General features: G+C 39.5%; 1 protein-coding gene, 1 long non-coding RNA gene and 1 pseudogene across 2 annotated transcripts; 1 reads left to right on the plus strand and 2 right to left on the minus strand.

Moving 5' to 3' along the window:
- Window positions 1-2,897: 2,897 nt before the first annotated feature.
- On the minus strand, window positions 2,898-4,051 carry LOC148293630 (uncharacterized; annotated as a pseudogene).
- A 6,004-nt stretch (window positions 4,052-10,055) lies between these two features.
- On the minus strand, window positions 10,056-10,913 carry LOC110746162 (uncharacterized). The gene has a single exon (XM_021946379.2). The coding sequence runs from the start codon at window positions 10,911-10,913 to the stop codon at window positions 10,056-10,058; it is 858 nt and encodes a 285-aa protein (XP_021802071.2).
- A 4,566-nt stretch (window positions 10,914-15,479) lies between these two features.
- Window positions 15,480-16,536, plus strand: LOC110746159 (uncharacterized). The gene is made up of 3 exons (XR_002524936.2): window positions 15,480-15,630; window positions 15,808-15,950; window positions 16,349-16,536. It is a non-coding gene; the product is annotated as an uncharacterized LOC110746159 (long non-coding RNA).
- Window positions 16,537-19,636: the final 3,100 nt, after the last annotated feature.

Consider the following 19,636-nt stretch of genomic DNA (forward strand, 5'->3'; position numbering starts at 1 on the left):
ACCGGCTATACTATTAAAATATTCGATTTAACATGGATAGCCGAACGGCTATACTTTTAAAATCGAATATTTTGCTATTTAAAGGGTATAGCCGACCGGCTTTACCTTTAAAATATTCTATTTAAATCGTATAGCCGCGCAGCTATACTGTAAAAATATTATATTTAAACAGTACAGCCGACCGGCTGTACTGTAAAATTATTCCATTTAAGGAGTACAGCCGCTGGGCTGTACTTAAAAAATATTCCATTTAAATATTTAAATATTTACTAAAGAAATAATAATTAAAAATGAATAAGATATTAATTAATTTCCTATATTAAATTAAAGAAGTTGGCAAAAAAAAAAAAAAAAAAAAGTAGAGAAACTAATTTTATATTTTTCAATTTTAAAAAAACAAAAAACAAAAAACCTATCCCGATGAAATTTCATCGAGAAAGGTCTAAGCTGTCAAATTTCACTGGAATAGACCTGTGCTGACGAAATTTCGTCGAGAGAGGTTTTTTTTTTTTCTGAAACAAATATAAACTTGGTATCTTTAGGTCAATAAATGTTTTTTGAAATTTTCTTTTTCAGTGATTAAATAATATCTTAGCCTTATTTTATTAATTTCATTTGTAATTTTGTTTTAATTATTGTTTATTTAATGAATAATTAGTATTAAATATTTTAATTAAATCCATAAATTATATTACTTAATAAATAGTAATTAAAATTTTCTTTAATAAAATATTTAAATACTAATTATTCACTAAGTAAATAACAATTAAAACATAAAACTAATTAAAGTAATTTAAAAAGAGAAATACATATTTTGCTATTGAAAGGGTATACGTTTTTAGGGCTAGTAGTTGTATGACATGGTATCAGAGCTTTCTTTGCAAATAGTCCTAATTTTGACTCTCGTTCTCCACTTCTTTGTTAGTTTGCAAGGTGTAAACTTGATATACATTGTCAACTCTTCCAAGTTTTTACTACTTCAAATCATTTCCATTTACTGGGTTTTTTTTTCCTTAGCCACTTTCATTTTTTACTGGAAGCATGTCTTAACGTAAAGGGGACATGAAGATAATAGTATAACATGTCTTTTATTAATTAAAAATATTTAAAAAAAAACAAAAGAAAATTAAAAGGGGACATGAAGATAATTCACTTAAGACCCAACATGAGCACGAGATGGTAGGCTCATTTTGGAGACATGGCAAAACAGGAATGTTGAGGCAATATAAAAATGTATAGTAAATTGAGCTTAGACCCATAAAATTCATTTTAAATCACCTACAACCCTTTCCTTTAGTTTTTTATTTAAAATACCCAATTTTTTCAAATAATACCCGATGACTAGGATCCAACTAAGCAAGTTACCTAATATAACTTAAAATCTGATTTATTGTATTTTTCGGATTCCAAACCTACCCCTATTTATAAGTTATTGTGTTATGAGGGGGTGTAACTAATGACACACGTTGAATTTGGAAAGATCTCCAAATAGTTTTAATGGATGTAGGAATTAATTTAGAAACTTATTTGAAATTAAATATTAAATTCCATATTAAAGTATTAGTAATCTATTTACGACTAGTAATCTATTTTTGAATTAATGTTGTTTTCCTTTTATGAATTACGACTAGTAATCTATTTAACTTATTAGTAATTTAAATTCAATATTAAATTTAGGAATTAATGTTGTTTTCCTTTTATGAATTATACGACTAGTATTCTATTTTATTATAGTTTTATGAATAATAGTGTACATTCTAATTATGTTGAAAAATAATTTGATAATCTATTTATTATTTGTTTTTTGAAAAACATTTTTTTTAATGAACCTATTTTTTCTAAATGAACTTATTTTTTCTCTCCAAATAATGTACCTATTTTTTTTTTCTCTAATAATGTACCTAGTAAAACAATTTACCTAGTATAATGAACCTATTTTTTTGCTAAATTTTGTATCTATTTTTTTCTCTAAATAATGTACCTATTTTTTTTCTCTAATAATGTATACCTAGTAAAACAATTTACCTAGTATAATGCACTTATTTTTTTCTTCTAAATAATGTACCTATTTTTAATTTATAAAAAATGTGCATAAATTTCAATTATACGACATACCTATTTTCTATAAATTATTGTGTACCTATTTTTAATTCCTGAAAAATGTACGGAAATTTCAATTACAAAGTAACTGACCTATTTTTGTTAATTTTTTTGGTAAATAATATACCTATATTTTTATACATATATATTTATATTTATATTTTTCATATGTACATTATTGGATATGTAATTTACTTTTTTTTTTTTTTTTTTTGCAATTTTAGGGGAATGGCAACCAAAAGAAATGGGGTGATTGCTATGCTATTAATAGGGAGTTTTAATTACAATTATGACAGTTAATGAAATGCTTGGAATAAATTATAAATAAAATATGAAGTCTGATGGCAAGGATGTAAAAACATAGGAATACTATGACCTATTATATCTTAAGTTTGAAATTGGGTTTTACACATAGATTTATAGAATGATGGGTATATGTCTAGGAAATAGAAATTGTAGGGACCTATATCAGACAAGCGCTATAATGTAATACTCCCCTCTCCTTTTTCCTATCGATAATAGTGAATGACAAAAAAAAGAAAGGAGCAATGCATTACAATTAATAAAACTAAATTATCAAATTAACCATCAATATTTGCATTCTTGCATAAACCATTTGTCCAATATTCCCATTGCATTACTTCTGTGCTCTATTTGTACTCTATCCATGGCCATTCTAATTAATTTTTTATTTATTCGTAATTTTTATAAAAAATGCTAATTAAACTTTAACTACCATTGCAATTTCTCTAATTATTGTAAAGAATTAATACCTTGATGAATCAAAACATATTCAACAATATTGATCAATTAAAACGCAAATGCATAGCAAACAATTGATCCATTTTCTCCAAAAGCAATAATCGACACAAAAACATTTATTACAATTCCGAACCTTACGTACGTAAAGTCTGCACAACATGACCAGGGACCGTCAAGATTTGACCACGTGCCGATCAGGTCGAAACACGAACCACATGATGAGCGCTGATGTGGTCCAATCCAGCAGCTCCTTCTGGCACAAAGCAGTCGATGGCCATCCCATCCAACGCTCCACATTTCTCCAGCTTATTAACTTCCACAGGTCGCGCTTCCATCATCAACGGTGGAGATTCGCCGCCAAAGATCTCACCGTCGTCGGAGATCGACTTCGATTTCTCATGATCTGTACTGTATCTGCATTAATCTCCATCAACAAAACCCTAGCTCTCTCCGCCACCGAATTTGCCCACATAGGCGAAGGTGCCGCCGGCGCCGGCGAAATTTCCTCCTCCGAGACAAACGCCGGCGAGATAGACGGAGATCCAGTATTCACCGAAGAAGGTGCGATCACCGGAGAGAGATCCGTACCGTTGAAGTCAGACGTGGACATGGGCTCGACCTTTTGAACCGGCGAGTGGGAGGAACCGTAGGGAACGAGAGAGGCGAGGCTGAGAATGCCGCCGAGGCCGTGAACCGCTAGGTGGCGGGAGTAGAAGAGGCCGGGCAAAACGACGTCGACTCCGGAGACGGAGAGGGGGCGGGCGGAGACGAGGCGGAGAGCGCTGGAGGGGAGGAGAGTGGGGAGGAAGGAGCCAGCGGCGAGCGAGCGGAGGTTGGAGAGCGAGAGGCGGAGAGGGACGAAGTGGAGGCGGAGGGTGTCGGTGTAGGACGACGCGGTTTGGATCATGTCGAGCGCGAAGAGGGAGGCGTCGGTGGGAGCGAAGATGGTGAAGGACGCGTTCGCCGAGAGCGTCAGGTTGTAGCCGTGGCCTCGGAGAACTCGCTGCATCGAATCGTACTCTCGAGGTGTGAGGGAGACAACGCCGTCGGGGAGCATGATCAAGGCGATGAGCACAAGGAGGAGGACGGTGAGTGAGAGTGTACGGAATTTGAGCGCCATTGAAGCAAAATCAAGAAACTGAGAGCTGCTGTTGTTCAAGAAACAGAGAATGATGGAAGACGAAATGGTTTTGGCGGGCTTTTGATTTCTTGTTGTAACAACTTGGTGGTACCTGCTGGTAGATTTTTATATTACGAACTTGCCATCTTCTTCAATGACGATCATAGCCCTCGCTTGATTGTCCGTTCAACTTTTACTAGGAGGATAGAAATGTCATTTTAATATTCATCGCACAGTGGAGAGCGGAGCCGTTAGGTTGGTTACGGTTTGCCATCTTTCACAACCGTGTTGCTTGGTGCATTGGTTTGTTGCTGGCGCTGCAAGTGGGAGGTGGTGTTCGAAAATCCTTACCTTCAACTTTTCTCAATTATTAACATTTTTACACCATTCTCGATTATTAACATTTTTACACCGTGGTTCAGAGAAACCGGTGGTTTGGTTATTTGCAAACCGCAAACCTGACCGAATAGACCGGTTTGGTTTGGTTATCCACCAAATTTCAAAAAATAAAAATAAAACACCTGACCAAATGAAGGAGATCGGTTTTGGCCAGTTTTTGGGTTGAAATGCCCAATCCTAAACCCAAGTACAAGCGATTTGATGAACTGAATAAGGCCCCGTTTGGGAATTTAAGATGTTTAGTAAAAGTAAAATATCCTGATTATTTTAAAGGCTTATTCAAAGTTGTTTTTGTAAATTTGTACACATGAATCATTATCCACTAATTAAATTGGTGACATGGCAAGTGGAGCCCACCTCCATATAATTAAATATTCTAATAATTAAAAATAAAAAACTATATTAAACAATTCTTTTCTAAAAAAAATTAAAAATTTTAAAAATAGAGAGAAAAAAAAAGTCCACACTCTCTCATTCTCTTCCTCTCTCCCTCCCTTTCTCTTTGTTGTGAATGAGAACAAGAAAGCAAAGAACTCACACGCAAGAACTGGATTGAATGACTTATTATTGAACAGCAACCTTTGGCTATTATATAGCCTTACAAGAACTAACAAAAAGCTGAAATACAGCCCACGATTCACACTAACAGAAACGTGGTAACGTGCATAAGGAAAGAGTCAAAACAGTAAATAAGTCTCCCTACATAGTAGGGACTTATTCAAAACAGAAAACAAACCTAAATATCTAAGAATCCTATAGTAATAAGGACTCCCAAACCCGTCATTCCCTCCCTTAAACTAACTGCCATCAAGCATTTAGTTTACATCAGCAATCTCACAAACTCCCAACAGACTCCGAAGCTTCTGGAAAGCATCAACATTTAGTGGTTTGGTCATTACATCTGCCACTTGATCATCACTCCCACAATGAACCAAAGCAATCGAACCCTCCTTTGTAAGATTCCTCAAGAAGTGGTACCTTACATCGATATGTTTGCTGCGACCATGCATCATAGGATTCTTTGAAAGCTTAATGGTTGAGCTATTATCACACTTGATAATAGTACAGACCTCATCAATGTGCCTGAGCTCCTTCAATATCCTTTTCATCCAAATTGCTTGACACGCACACACTGTAGCTGCTACAAACTCGGCTTCCGTAGTAGATAGTGTAACAATTGGCTGTTTTTTTGAACTCCATGACACAACACCAGAACTCAGCAAGAACACATAGCCACTTGTACTCTTCCTATCTTCCATATCTCCTGCATAATCGATATCCGTGAAAGCAAGCAATTTACCATCTCCACCTCTCTTGTAATGAATGCCGTAATTCACAGTCCCCTTTAGATATCGAAGAGCTCTCTTCGCAGCTTGTAGATGAAGCTCAGTCGGTTTCACCATATACCTGCTTATGAGGCTGGTGACGAACATCATGTCTAGTCTCGTGGCGGTAAGATACATCAAGCTTCCCACCAATTGCTTGAAGTACGTCTCATCCACAGTGATTCCATCTTCATCTTTACTAATCTTGAAGCCTGGAACAATCGGACTATTGACCTCATTGCTGTCCAGCATCCCAAATCTTTTCAGAACTTCCAGTGCATACCTTTTTTGACATATAAAGATACCATCTGCTCTTTGAAGTACTTCGATGCCAAGGAAAAATCTCATGCTTCCCAAATCAGACATATCAAACTCTCTTAACATAGAACTCTTGAATTCAGACATCATATCCTCATCATCACCAGTAAAAATTAAATCATCAACATAGATACTTACAATGATAATCTTTCCTTCTCTATTCCTCTTTGTAAACAAAGTTTGCTCACTGTCACACCTCTGGAAGCCTTCATTGATGAAATGTGCTTCGATTCGACTAAACCAAGCTCGTGGAGCTTGTTTTAATCCGTACAAAGCCTTGTGTAGCTTGTAGACCAAATGCTCCTTGCCTTTCTTCTCGTAACCCCTTGGTTGCTCAACGTAAACATTTTCTCTTAGCTCTCCATGAAGGAATGCTGACTTGACATCCAACTGAAAAATCTTCCAACCATTTTGTGCTGCCAAAGCAATGATTGTTCTCACCGTGTCCATTCTTGCCACTGGTGCAAAGACCTCTGTGTAGTCTATGCCATGCTTCTGTGAGTAGCCTTTGGCTACCAAGCATGCCTTATGCTTGTCAATCTCCCCATGCTCATTGTACTTGGTCTTGTAAACCCACTTGACACCGATCTTTTTAGCTCCAGCAGGCAGCTCAGTTAATGTCCATGTCTTGTTCTTTTCAATGGAGTTGATCTCACTGTCCATAGCTTGTCTCCACTTCACATTCCTCACTGCTTCTTCAAAATGAAAAGGATCTTCAGTTGCCACAAGTTGTGCCATGCGTGCTTCATCTTCACTCAAGCCTTCTCCACTAACATAATCGTTCAAATAAGGAGGAGGACGTCTCACTCTCCCTTCATTCTCACCAGGCCCATTAGAATTTCCTGCTTCTCTACCCTGTGCGTCTTCACTGCCCTCACTCTCACTTCTTTCCCCTCCATCACCATTGCCATCTTCACCTCTATTTTCACTCACCCTTTTTTCACCCTCATTGTTTTCTTCATTCTCTCCCCACTCTAGATTTAACAAGATTTGCGCCTCAAAATTCACTCCCCAATCCCACTGTTTTTCTTCCTCAAAAATAACATCTCTACTCACAACAATTCTTCTAGCTATAGGATCAAACAATCTATACCCCTTGGACTCCTCACTAACTCCCAGTAAAACACAAGGAAAACTTTTATTATCTAATTGACCTCTTTTTGCATCTGGAATGTGAACATGAGCTAGACATCCAAAAACACGAAAATGCTCAACTGAGGGCTTTACTCCACTCCACGCTTCTTGTGGTGTGACATTCTTCACTGCCAATGTCGGGCACCTATTCAGAGCATAGAAGGTCCAATTCACAGCCTTCGGCCAAAATGTTTTTGGAATCTTCTTATCAGACAGCATGGAACGGACCATATTCATCACGGTTCGATTTTTCCTCTCCGCTACGCCATTTTGTTGTGGTGTATATGCTGTGGTTAATTGTCTCTTGATTCCACTTCGTTTGCAAAAATCATCGAAGTCATTTGAAGTGAATTCGCCCCCTCTATCTGTCCGCAGGCATTTGACAAACAGTCCTATCTCTTTCTCCACCATCTTTTTGAAAAGCTTGAAGCAATCCAGTGCCTCACACTTTGCTGTCAACAGATACACCCATGATTTACGACTATAATCATCAATAAAACATAATGTGTACCTTTTGCCACTATTGGATATAGGGGAAATAGGTCCACAAATGTTTGCATGAATGAGCTCCAGCGGCTGATTTGCTCTCCATGTACTTATCTTCGGTATGTCGTCTCGGTGCTGTTTACCATAAATGCAATCCATGCATGTTGTGTTCGAAGCTTGAAACTGAGGAAGCCCACAAACCATCTTCTTATATTGCAAGGTTCTCAAACCTTTGTAACTCAAGTGCCCATATCGTCGATGCCAAAGGTAAGAGAGATCTTGAGCGCTTGTATAAAGACACCTTTATGACTGAGCATTTGTATGGGCTGGAGTCTGAGCTAGCAGTATAAACATTCTGTTTACACTCATCACAGTTTGAATAATCAAGCCCTTCGTCGGATGATAGATTTTACAGACTCCCCCTTTAATCAATATTGCCAAGCCTCTTTCTTGAAGTTGTCCTATGCTCAAGAGATTATTTTTGAGTTCTGGAACATAATACACTTCATGGACAACATGATTAACTCCATTCAATAGCAGCTTCACATTTCCTTTTCCAATCACATGCATCCTACTATTATTTCCCAATTTAACTGAATGTAGAAAGCTCTCATCTAAATCGGTGAACATACCTCGATTTCCACACATATGATTGGAACACCCTGAGTCAAGGAACCATGCATCAGTCTGTTTTACCTCATGTGATTCAACATATGACATCAAAAGTGATCGGTTCATAATTGTATATCATTTTGTATCCTTCTAGCTTATGATTTGGTTATGTTTTTGAGTTAAACTTGTGCTTTTAATCCTTTTTGTGTTTATCTTTCAGCTTTAGGTAACAATGATGGCTTTGGATATGAAATGATGTAATCCATGCATGTTAAAGCCTGATTTGGATAAAGGGAAGAAGTGCTTAAAGACAAACTCATTTTGGCTACAGCCCCCTGCCAGTCCAGTTCCGTAGGTCATATTGCAAGCTTTGTTTCAACAACCTACATAGCTCGAATGAGGGCACATTCTTCATGAAAGTTGTTCCAATTGGTGTGTACTATAACATATCCAAAATTCAGCCCCATTGGATAAATCTGGAGTCCGTTACCTAGCAAACACAGAACCATGCTCAGGATGGATCTTATCAGCGCGGAAAATGAGTTAGCAATTTGTTTCGGCCTTAACTTCTTCCTCCGACCTTGGATTGGCCCAAATAACATATGGCTGGAAAGAAGACATTCTGAACTTCAATTTCGAGTGCTTAAAGTCCTAATTTGATTAAGAGAAGCCCAAGTTGTAAGCCCTTGAAGTTGCTGGTCATGCTGACCTCAGCATGTGCTGGTTGGATGCTTGGTCATGGTGAGCTAGGTATGAGCTATCATTTCTGGTTGGAAGCTTGGTCATGGTGACATGAAGATGAGCTAGGGCTGCTGGTGGGATCTATTGGTGAAGTGCATCAACCAATTCAAGATTTTCTAATACAAGTGCATCACCCAATTTAGATTTTCTAATACAAGTGCATCAACCATTTCGGATTTTATAAAACAAGTGTTGTATGCATTAGCCATATTGAATTCAGATTTTCACTTCCCCTAGGCCTATAAATAGGGAAGTTCTCTAAGCTTGTAAACACACCCCAAGGGGGGGAGCTCTCAAACACTTCTCTAGAGCTCCCTTCCCTTCTCTCCCTCAAATTCTCTTAGTTTCTCTTTCTAGTTTTCAATTGTTATAATGAGATCTTTGTGCTGAAATTCTTCTTAAGTTTTCTTAGTTCCACTTAACTTTTCATTATGTAAATTCTTTTCTTTAGTTTCAAGTTTGATTAGTTTCCAAGTTTCAATTATGGTTCATGTTCTTATTCATTATGCTTATAAGTTAATATGCTAGTTTGAATGATTGATCACCATTTAGGCTTGCATGTTAGCTATCTTGGTTTGAATTAAGAGTATACACCATGCTTTAATTCGAATTGAACTATGAATAGGAAGAGTATGTATGGACATTCGACAACAGGGATTAGATACATGCTTGGTTGTTTAAATTGTTCTTCTATGCTTAATGGGTTCCTAATGCTTAATTTTAGGTTAGACAACAAATGATCAAATTAGGGAATTAGGAACACAAGGTTATGACCAAACACCATGGCTTAATCATACTTTAGCTAGAATCAATCCGTTAATCTAATTGAACTTGGGAACTTATCTACTTGAGTTAGTTATTTTCTTTCTTTCTTGTTTTATTTATTTCCTTTCTTTTTTCGTTTCTGTTTTGTGTAGGGAAAATGAATTGGATCATTCAATCACCAATCCTCGTGGGATCGACCTCGCACTTACATACGCTATACTACCGAACGGCTCGTGCACTTGCGAGTATCACAAGTTGAGGATGCAACTGAATCCATTTTGGTGCAGTTGTATCTACACAACAAAAAGCATCTCATCCTCTTCATTCACTTCTGTGTAATTGGCCTCTTTATCCCACTTTGGACACTCATACTGGAAGTGTCCAAGATTGTGACACTTGTAGCATTCCACCTCAGCTTTGTTGAATGCCTGACCTCCTCTTCCACGACCTCTTCCTCTGTAATTGCTTCTTCCACGACCTCTGCCTCCAACTCTTTCATCAGTTGTCACCTTCAGAGCTTGCTCAACGCCACTGCTCCTGTGAAACTTTTGCTCATGCACAATGAGCGAGCTTTGAAGCTCATCAATGGTGAGTGCATCCATATCCCTAGACTCCTCAATCGAACAAACTATATAATTAAATTTGTTGGTGAGGGATCTAAGAATCTTCTCACAAATCGTAACATCAGTCGTAGCCTCCCCATACACTCTTATCTTGTTTGCTACAGACATGACTCTAGCAAAATAATCAGTAATCGTTTCACCAACCTTCATTTCAAGAGTCTCAAAGTCTCTTCTCAAGGCTTGAAGGGTTGAACGGTTCACTCTAGCATTGCCTTCATATTTCTTTTTCATGGATTCCCAAATCTTCTTTGATGTATCCTTCTCCAAGATCGTCTCCAGAATAGTTCTATCTATCGCTTGGAAAAGATAGTTCTTGGCCTTGAGGTCCTTGAGCTTCAATGCTTCTAACTCTTTCTGTTGCCCTTCTGATAGAGGTCGTGCTCCTGTTGCCGGCTCTTCGTAACCGGTTTCAATCATACTCCAATACTCTTTGCTCCGAAGAAAATTTTCCATGAGCATGCTCCAATGGTCATAATGACCATCAAAACGTGGAATGGCTGGTTGCACATAATTTCCTTCGGTGGTCATCTTTCTATCTCTGTGTTTTGAAATCACTCAAAAGCTGCGGCTTCCTTTTCTCATGCCCAGTGGGAGCTCTGATACTAGTTTGTTGAGAATGAGAACAAGAAAGCAAAGAACTCACATGCAAGAACTGGATTGAATGACTTATTATTGAACAGCTGTCTGCCGCGCAAATCTCACGGCCTGGAGTTCCTGGCCGAGGGGATATGCGTTAACACGCGGTTTCCTGCTTTTGGGTGCGGTGCGGTTGTGCGCGGGCGTGCTAGCACGGTCTACCGTGCGTCGATGTGTTGATGAGTGTTGGATGGATAAGTGGTGCGCCTGTTTGAACTCGTCTTCCTAATCAAACGATTGTAGCCGAGAGAGGAACTGGTCTCGGCTGTTAGGTTCACGGCCTGAACTACAAGGCCATTGAGTGATGGTGTTGGTGGTGGGTTTTGGGCGGTGCTCCGGCGCGCTGCTCAGGAAGCGACGGTCGTGTGATATATGGGGTGAGTGAACGAACAACAAGGATGGTGCTCCGGCGCCTTGAAAATAAAGGGTTGTATGATATATTGATGAATGGATTTTCCTTACAATCTAACACTACTCCTGGGAAAGCAAGTAAAGATATTGAAAGTGCATTACAGGAAAAAATAAGTTGCTCCGTGGGAGGCTTTGTTTTGGTGTTGAACCCTTTGAATGTAGCTCGAGTCTTGTATTTATAGGAAGAGTCTCTGGAGGAGTAATCGAGGCTAAAAATCTGCATGGTGGAGCCTGATTGGAGCAAGTGGGTAGTCCAATCGACATTTGGGATCGTGAAGTATGGTGGTGAGACCCCAGAAATCCCGGTGAATCTCGGCCGCCGCTCTTGATCGTGGGTTCTGAGCTTCTGGCCGTGGAGACGCATTTATGGCCTGGATAGCTGGTGAACCAATATCTCAGGCTGTCAGAATTCTTGTGAGAATGTCCACGTCTAATCACTCTGATCCTCATCACCAAATCCTGACTTCAGTCACTTCCCACCTTCCCTCATGCATTAAATGCTTCTTTGTGGCCAATGGGTTTGCTGCATTAAACAGGCACTACTTCATTAAATGAAGCCTGGGACCCTGTTGTCACGTGATGATTTGCCTTTAATGCCTTGGCCGTGATTTTGTTCGGCCTCAGCCTCGGCCTGCGCTTGAGGCCGAGATGATCATGCCTTAGCATTTCTTCTTTTGTCTTTAGGAAGTACCCTGGCGAAACGCTGCGTTTCAGTTTTTACGAACAAGTGCCAGGGCCGAGAGAAGGGGCTCCTTTGGCCAGCCTATGGCCGTGATTTATCAGGCACAAACAACAGCAACCTTTGGCTATTATATAGCCTTACAAGAACTAACAAAAAGCTGAAATACAGCCCACGATTCACACTAACAGAAACGTGGTAACGTGCATAGGAAAGAGTCAAAACAGTAAACAATTCTCCCTACATAGTAGGGACTTATTCAAAACAGAAAACAAACCTAAATATCTAAGAATCCTATAGTAATAAGGACTCCCAAACCCGTCACTCTCTGCCTTTAGACGCACCCCATCCTTCGACCATCTTCTCAAAAACAAAAACACCAAACAACCACCGACTTGTCCCGTTTACAACATATGTCTAGCCACAACCTCTTGCAACAAATCCGATCTAAACCCTCACCCAGTCACCCAACCTACAACACATACCCAGAACTTGAAAATTTTCTCTAAAAATTTCAACAACTTCACCCTATTTCAGCACCTCCCCAACCCTCAAAGCCATCAGCAATATGTTAATATATCTTTTGCAAATGAGTAGATCCAAATAGACAATTTTGAAATTCAACATTCCATTACATACGCAAAACAATATAAAATCCAACCTCATAGCCACCCAATCAGATCCCATAAGAACCTATCGAGTTATCAGCTAACCATAACATCTAACCCTCATGTGTCAAACATTGCATACAAGGCCTAAAACCCATTCCCATTTCCTCCTCTTATCTCCTTCCTCTCAAACCCATTTCCCACCATCAATTTCTTCGCAACGCTCCAATCAAAGAGGTGCTCTAAGGTGGGTTGGGGGTACTAGGTTTGAGGGTTGGGCAGGTGCGCAGGTTGGGGAGATTGAGGTGGGGCTGTGTAGGTGGGGAGGCCGATGAGGCTGGATGGGTAGGGTTGATACGTGGAGGATGGGGATGGGTTCGTGAGAAGGGGTGGGGGTGGCTGTTGTTGTGGCTGGTCAAGGGATGATGGGGGACGTTGGCTGGGGAGGCTGAGATGAGGGTGGGATGGGTTTGTTTCTTCCAAGAGTATTTGCATGAGAGGAGAAAGGTGTGTGTGGATGGGTTTGCTCTGGGTTGCTTTTCAAAGTTGTTTTCAAACGAAGTAGAGATGAGCCTTTAATGAATTTTATAATTCCCAAAATACCATCATTAATTTTTAAAAATGACACCACCTCCACCACCACGCCACCATCGCTGCCACCATCTCTTCCTCAACCTTTTACCATCACCGCCACCACCACATCATCCTCCTCCACCACCACTACCACCATGCCGTCATTGCTACCACCACATCCTCCTCAACCACCACCACCCTTCACCTCCATAACCGCTATCTCCACCACCACCATTACCACAACTAGGGCTGGGCATTCGAACCGATAACCTGGTTAAACCGCCCAAACCAAATCGATGGTTTGGGTTGGTTTGGTTTTTTTTCAATCTTTTATTGGTCATCGGTTTGAACCCAAACCAAAACGAAATATATGGTTCAATGTACGGTTTGCAATATTCAAAACCACGGTTTAACCAAACCAAACAAATGGTATTAAAAAAATATTATAAGAAATATATATATATATATTACATAGTTTCAATCTTTTCTTTTTATTCTCTTTCCATCTCTCTGTTTGTCTTGTCTCCACAAGTCCCTTTCTCTCTATTTTTTTTCCTTCTTCTTACGTCTGTCTTCACTCCCTCTCCCCGTCTCCGTTTTTTTTTTCCTTGTTCTTCATCTTCTCTCTCTTATTTTTCTCCTCCTCTTCTTCTTCTTCTTCATCTCTCCCTCTTTTTTCTTCTTCTCCTCTCCATCTCTCCTTCTTTTTTCTTCTTCTCCTCTCCATCTATCCCTATCTCCATCACTTTTATTTCTTCTCTCTCTCTCTCTAAGAAAGCCAAAATAGCCAAACTGAAGCCTACGGTTCGGTGTTCAGCTTGAATCCAAAATTGAACCAACCCAGGCCGAGCCCACCCCTAACCACAACCACCACCTCCACCTTTATCACCATCACCACCTCTTTAAACACTACCTTCACCTCCATCTCTTTCACCACCACCTCAACCATCGCCACTACTACCGCCACATGATTAACGCATAACATTTTCAATATCATGTCTATTTTAGTAATTATTCACAGTTACAACAGTTTTATATTAAAATTTACCAAACAGTTTTGACATTACTTTTTGTACTAACAACACTTTAAAAATATTATTTACCAAACATGGAGCTGCTTTACTTTACAGCTAATTATTTTCAAAACACAACAAAAACAATTTTTTTTTTTATAAAAGTGACAGCAATTTCAAACGGGCCCTAAGACCTACGGTCCTAATATTTTGCAGCGTTCAGTCCAATAAGAAAAAAATTTCTTTCAAAAAGCAGCCCGATATTACTATCCCTCAAAAATATTGAACATAAAACGCAGCGTTTCACGAAGAGTGAGAGTCTATTACTATTACTATTACTATTAGATACAAGGTACCAACACACGCTCATCTTCTTCGCGAGGCATACACCCGCCTCTGCAACACCAACTGTACCCGTTGCGTATCAACGGTGTACCGCTGCCGTAAAGGAGAGTCAACAATTCAAAAAGTCAACGCATACTCCAATTTTCGTATACGATACGTATTGGCACGTATCGAGCCATATAGTATACGTATACGTATCGGCTACTCATCCGTAAGTTAACTAGTTTCATTGCATTTCTGATTTTCGGGTTTCCAAGTACTCTAATTTTCTGAAATTAGTGTTTTTCTCTGTTGTTCCATGAGATTGGGGCTTTGTGTTCCTTGCGGCTTTTAGGTTGAGTAGAGAAAGGGAAAGAGAGAGTGAGGGAGTGATAGAGGGAGAGAGTGATGGGTTTCGTAGGATGGTGTGGTGTTTCTCCTAGTTTTGCTGCAATACCAGTCTATTTTCTGTGGCAGTTGGCTCATGACTCTGTTATTTTATGCTCTGTTTTTTCTTTTTAAGTTTCGTATTAGTACTTAAAATTTATATACTGTCTGCTCTCAGCCTCTCACCTTTCTCGCCGTCACCTTTACTAAGACCTCTCTATCTGTCAATGGCGGTGGACAAAGACAAGCTTCAGGAAGCCGCTCCCATTGCTCGTTTCCACAAGATTGTTCTCGGTTGGGACTATTACGGCCTCCTCACAGGGTTAACTGTAAATTCTCCTTCTCTCTCTGTCATATATATATATATATATATATATATATATATATTATTGATTTTTTATATTAAATTGATGCTTTTGAAATTTTTTTTGGGAACGAGAAGAAGAATGAGAAGAAGAATAAGAAGAAGAATAAGGGACAAATAGATGACGGTTTAGGAATGGGAAAAGTGAAAGACACCTACAAAGATGTGGATGACTATATCTCTACTTATGAACCCCTTCTTTTTGAAGAAGTCAAAGCTCAGATTATTCAGAGCAAAGACGAGAATCAATGTATTCATTTTTTTTTTCGTCTTTCCCTTTTCTATGTGGTTTCTGAGAGAATTCTGTTCATCACTCAATTTATGCTGGTTTTGAGTTTCAACAGTCTTAAACATTTATCCTGGGATTAGGTATATTTTTTGTGAATTTACTCTCACTCTTAATTTGTTTCTGTATGGAACACTGCAGTACTAAACCCCAAGAGAAATTTGGTTGTGGCGTGCACTGAAGTTGTTGGGTTTCACTAAGCAACTCTCACCTACGAGAAGAGTGACATGGATGACAAGGAAGCAATATCACAGAATGATCTTTTGCTTCTTTTGAAACCAAATGTAATCAAATTCAACTGATTGTGTTTAATTATCTGTTGTCTCTCTTGCATTTGTCACATAGTGTTCCCCAAGCTGTACCATACTCTTTTGTTCCATTATTAGGAAAATAGTTATGGGCTCAGTAATCTATTAGCATAACAAATTTGGAATAATTTTGATTATGTACGGTTTTTCAAATTTGATTTCTAGAAAATGAATCTTGGGACACTATTTTTATTGTTGGTGGAATATTGAGTGGTTAGGCTTGGTTATATAACAAGACATGGTTTATGGTGGGAATGATAGGTTTCAGTTTTGCACTGTAGGTTCCATTTACCAGAAAAAAGACTCTTCATGTAAGACAATTAATAAATTTATATTAGGGTTCCTTACTCTTTTCGTGGAATTTGTTATTACAGCATCAAGACAAGGAAGAACTCCCAACAGTCTATGCTTTTGCATTGGTAGAAAGTCGTCAGGCGAGTTCTTTTAGGATTAGAATGTATTTGGCCGGAGAAGTCAAAAACTTGAAGACAGATGCAGTTGAAACTTGTCCAAGGTTGTTAAACGTAAAGTCATTGGTTACTTCTAGTATTGAAGGAGAGAGGTTTTTGATCACTCGAAAGGTAATGCTTTTAGTAACTATGTACTTATCTTTTGCTACATGATGTTTTTTTCTTTTTGTACAGATTTCTTTCTGCTTATACAGATTGAAAAATATATGAGTACCGTTGTGAAAATGACACTTTCACTTTCACTCTCCCCCTTTTGATCTTGTTGTTGATGGACTTTGTGACAAACATAATAATGGATGAATCCCACACACACACACTTGAGAAACCAACCAAGCACAAAGTGACACAAGAATTTATAGAGGTTCAGCAATTGCCTACATCCTCTTGGTGATCCCCTTGAGAAATTCACTAATGAAAGAATAAGTTACAACTTTGGTTTACAAAGAAACCCCCTTAGAACTCTATTCTCTCCCCAAGCTTTCTTTTCTTTCTCACCCCTTGCTCAACACTTTGATACCCTTGTGAACACTTTCACAACCCTTGGTGTTTCCCCCGTTTGTGTCTAGACTCTCAAGACCCAACTCAGCTCCTTCTTCCCTTGATGGTTAAAACACCCTTTGATGGTATTACCCTCACCCTTTGTGAACTTAATCACCCATTGGAGAATAAAGACCACTCCCTTGATGAACTTAACCACACTAGAGAACTCTTAAGCCATGATTTACTTCTTGCATGTTAAACCCCTTTATATAGCCAAATATGCAAGAGTGTGAATGGAACCTCACACTATTCAAATGTTGGCTACCAAACTTAACAATGGATGGCTACCAAAAATTTCACAATTTTGTGCCACCAAACAAGCCACCTATTTTTGACAAAGGTGGCAAGACAATATTAACTCACATGGACAACTCCAAAATTCATCTAGAAATGAGTCAACCATGTCATGGAATTAGGTAGAAATCCATAGCACACAAAAGAGGACTTTGTATCCTTAGGTGAGCCATTTTTCCAACAATTTCCACCTTTGCGAACCTAAAACTCCTTGTGGACATTATTGCCTCTAGAACCTCTTCAACCTCTTAGAAATCGTTCTAGTAATTTCCAAGAGCTCCACCATGGCAATTAACCTCTTGCCTCAAAGCACCTTTGGTGGAAGGTGCTCCACCCAAGTCTAAACTTGAGTAACTTGGACCTCTTTTGCAGAAGAGAGATCCCCCATGCCAAATTCCTTGCTCCTTGCCTTCCTGGAACGTTGAATATTGGACATACCTTGATATGCAAACCACATACCAAACCTTTGTTCACTAAATCCCCACTTAGCCAACCTTGCTCTTGGATTTAAGAACACATCTCTTTTAATCATTGCACCTCTCCAACTTTCCCACTTCATGCTCCCTATAGCACTCCGAAACGTGGCTGGAACTTCTTGGTCCATCCATCCAAAACCTAGGGACGGTTTAATGGATTCCTTGGGCTCGGACCTTGCAATTGATGATGGCTCCACCTCAAGTAGAACCCCTTTGTGAGTTTGTTGTTGTTGCCCTCCTTCTTCAGCCCTTGTGTCAAGCTCCACCTCAAATGGAGTCTCTCCCATGACCACCTTGGCAAGAAGCTTCTCTTCAACAACATCCTCCCCATCATGTTGGACCGGCTCCTTGACTTTAAGACTTGTTGCATGCTTTTCCTTGGTACAAATCTTTGCACCACCCAAAAGCTTGTATGTGTTGTTTGGTTGAATTTCCCCCCCATAACCACCACAGTACCTTGTGTGACCATGAGCTTCCCTCCTTCGGCCTTGTAAGAATACTCTTCTCTATCCAAAGAGCCAAGTGAGAGTAAATTCTTTCTTAATGCAGGTACAAACCTTACCTCACTAAGACTCCAAACTTCACCATCTTGCAACTTGATCTTCATAGTCCCTATGCCCAAAACTTCACATGTAGTTTTGTCTCCCAACATAATCTTGCCTGCCTCCTTAGCCACATATGTATCAAACATCAACTTATTTGCACACACATGATATGAGCACCCGGAATCTAGAATCCAACTTGAAGTAGAATCCTTACCCGAAGAACTTGCCATGACTTCCCCGTTACTCTCCTCCGTAACCGTCAAGAGTTCATCACATGTGTCATCAATTGACATATTGACAACACCTTTGGCTTTCTTCATCTTGTTCTGCTTCTCCTTCCATAATGGACAATCTCGCTTTCAATGATCCGTGGATCCACACTCGAAGCACTCTTCATTGTCCTTGGACTTAGCATTCCTCCCTTTGTTGCTCTTGCCTTCACGCTTGCTTGAATAGCTCCCTGCGAATAAACCCACATCTTGAGAGGTCTCCTCCGAATGTTGAGACATCCTGTGGTGTGTCATCACATCTTGCACCACCTCCTCAAAATTCAAGGTGCTCTTCCCGAACATAAGCCTTGTTCAGAAGTGCTTATAAGACGGAGGCAAGGATGTTAGGAACATGAGTGCCTTATCCTTCGTCTCATACTTCACTTCCATTCTTTGCAAGTCAGTAACACATCTATTGAAGCTGCTCAAATGCTCCATTAGATTACCTTCCTCCTCCATCCGAAGATTTAGGAGTTCTTCCTTGAGGAAGAGCTTGTTGGACAGTGACTTCCCTGCAAACATCTCTTCGAGCTTCTCCCATGTTTGCTTTGTTGTGTCCTTCATCACGTTGATGAGCACCTCATCTGTGATGTAGTTCTCGATGGCTCCTCTAGCCAACTCGTCTAGCACACCCCACTCTGCATCTGTCATGGTTACCGGCTTCTTCTCCTTGCCTCCCAAGACAACACATAGATTTTGTTGTGTAAGGGCTGACTTCATCCTCCTTTGCCAAAGCGTGAAGTTCTACTTCCCTGTGAAGGGCTTTAACTCCACCTTCATACTGACAGATTGTGGTAGCCTCTGCTGCATAGAGCTACTTCCACCTTCAACTTTGTTGTCACTTGCCATCTTCAACACACTAGCAACTTGCTGCTCTAACACAGCTCTGATACCACTTGTTGTGAAAATGACACTTTCACTTTCACTCTCCCCCTTTTGATCTTGTTGTTGATGGACTTTGTGACAAACACAATAATGGATGAATCCCACACACACACACTTGAGAAACCAACCAAGCACAAAGTGACACAAGAATTTATAGATGTTCAGCAATTGCCTACATCCTCT

This window comes from Prunus avium, chromosome 6, assembly GCF_965620075.1.
Source record: "Prunus avium chromosome 6, drPruAviu1.hap1.1, whole genome shotgun sequence".
Classification (NCBI taxonomy): Eukaryota; Viridiplantae; Streptophyta; class Magnoliopsida; order Rosales; family Rosaceae; genus Prunus; species Prunus avium.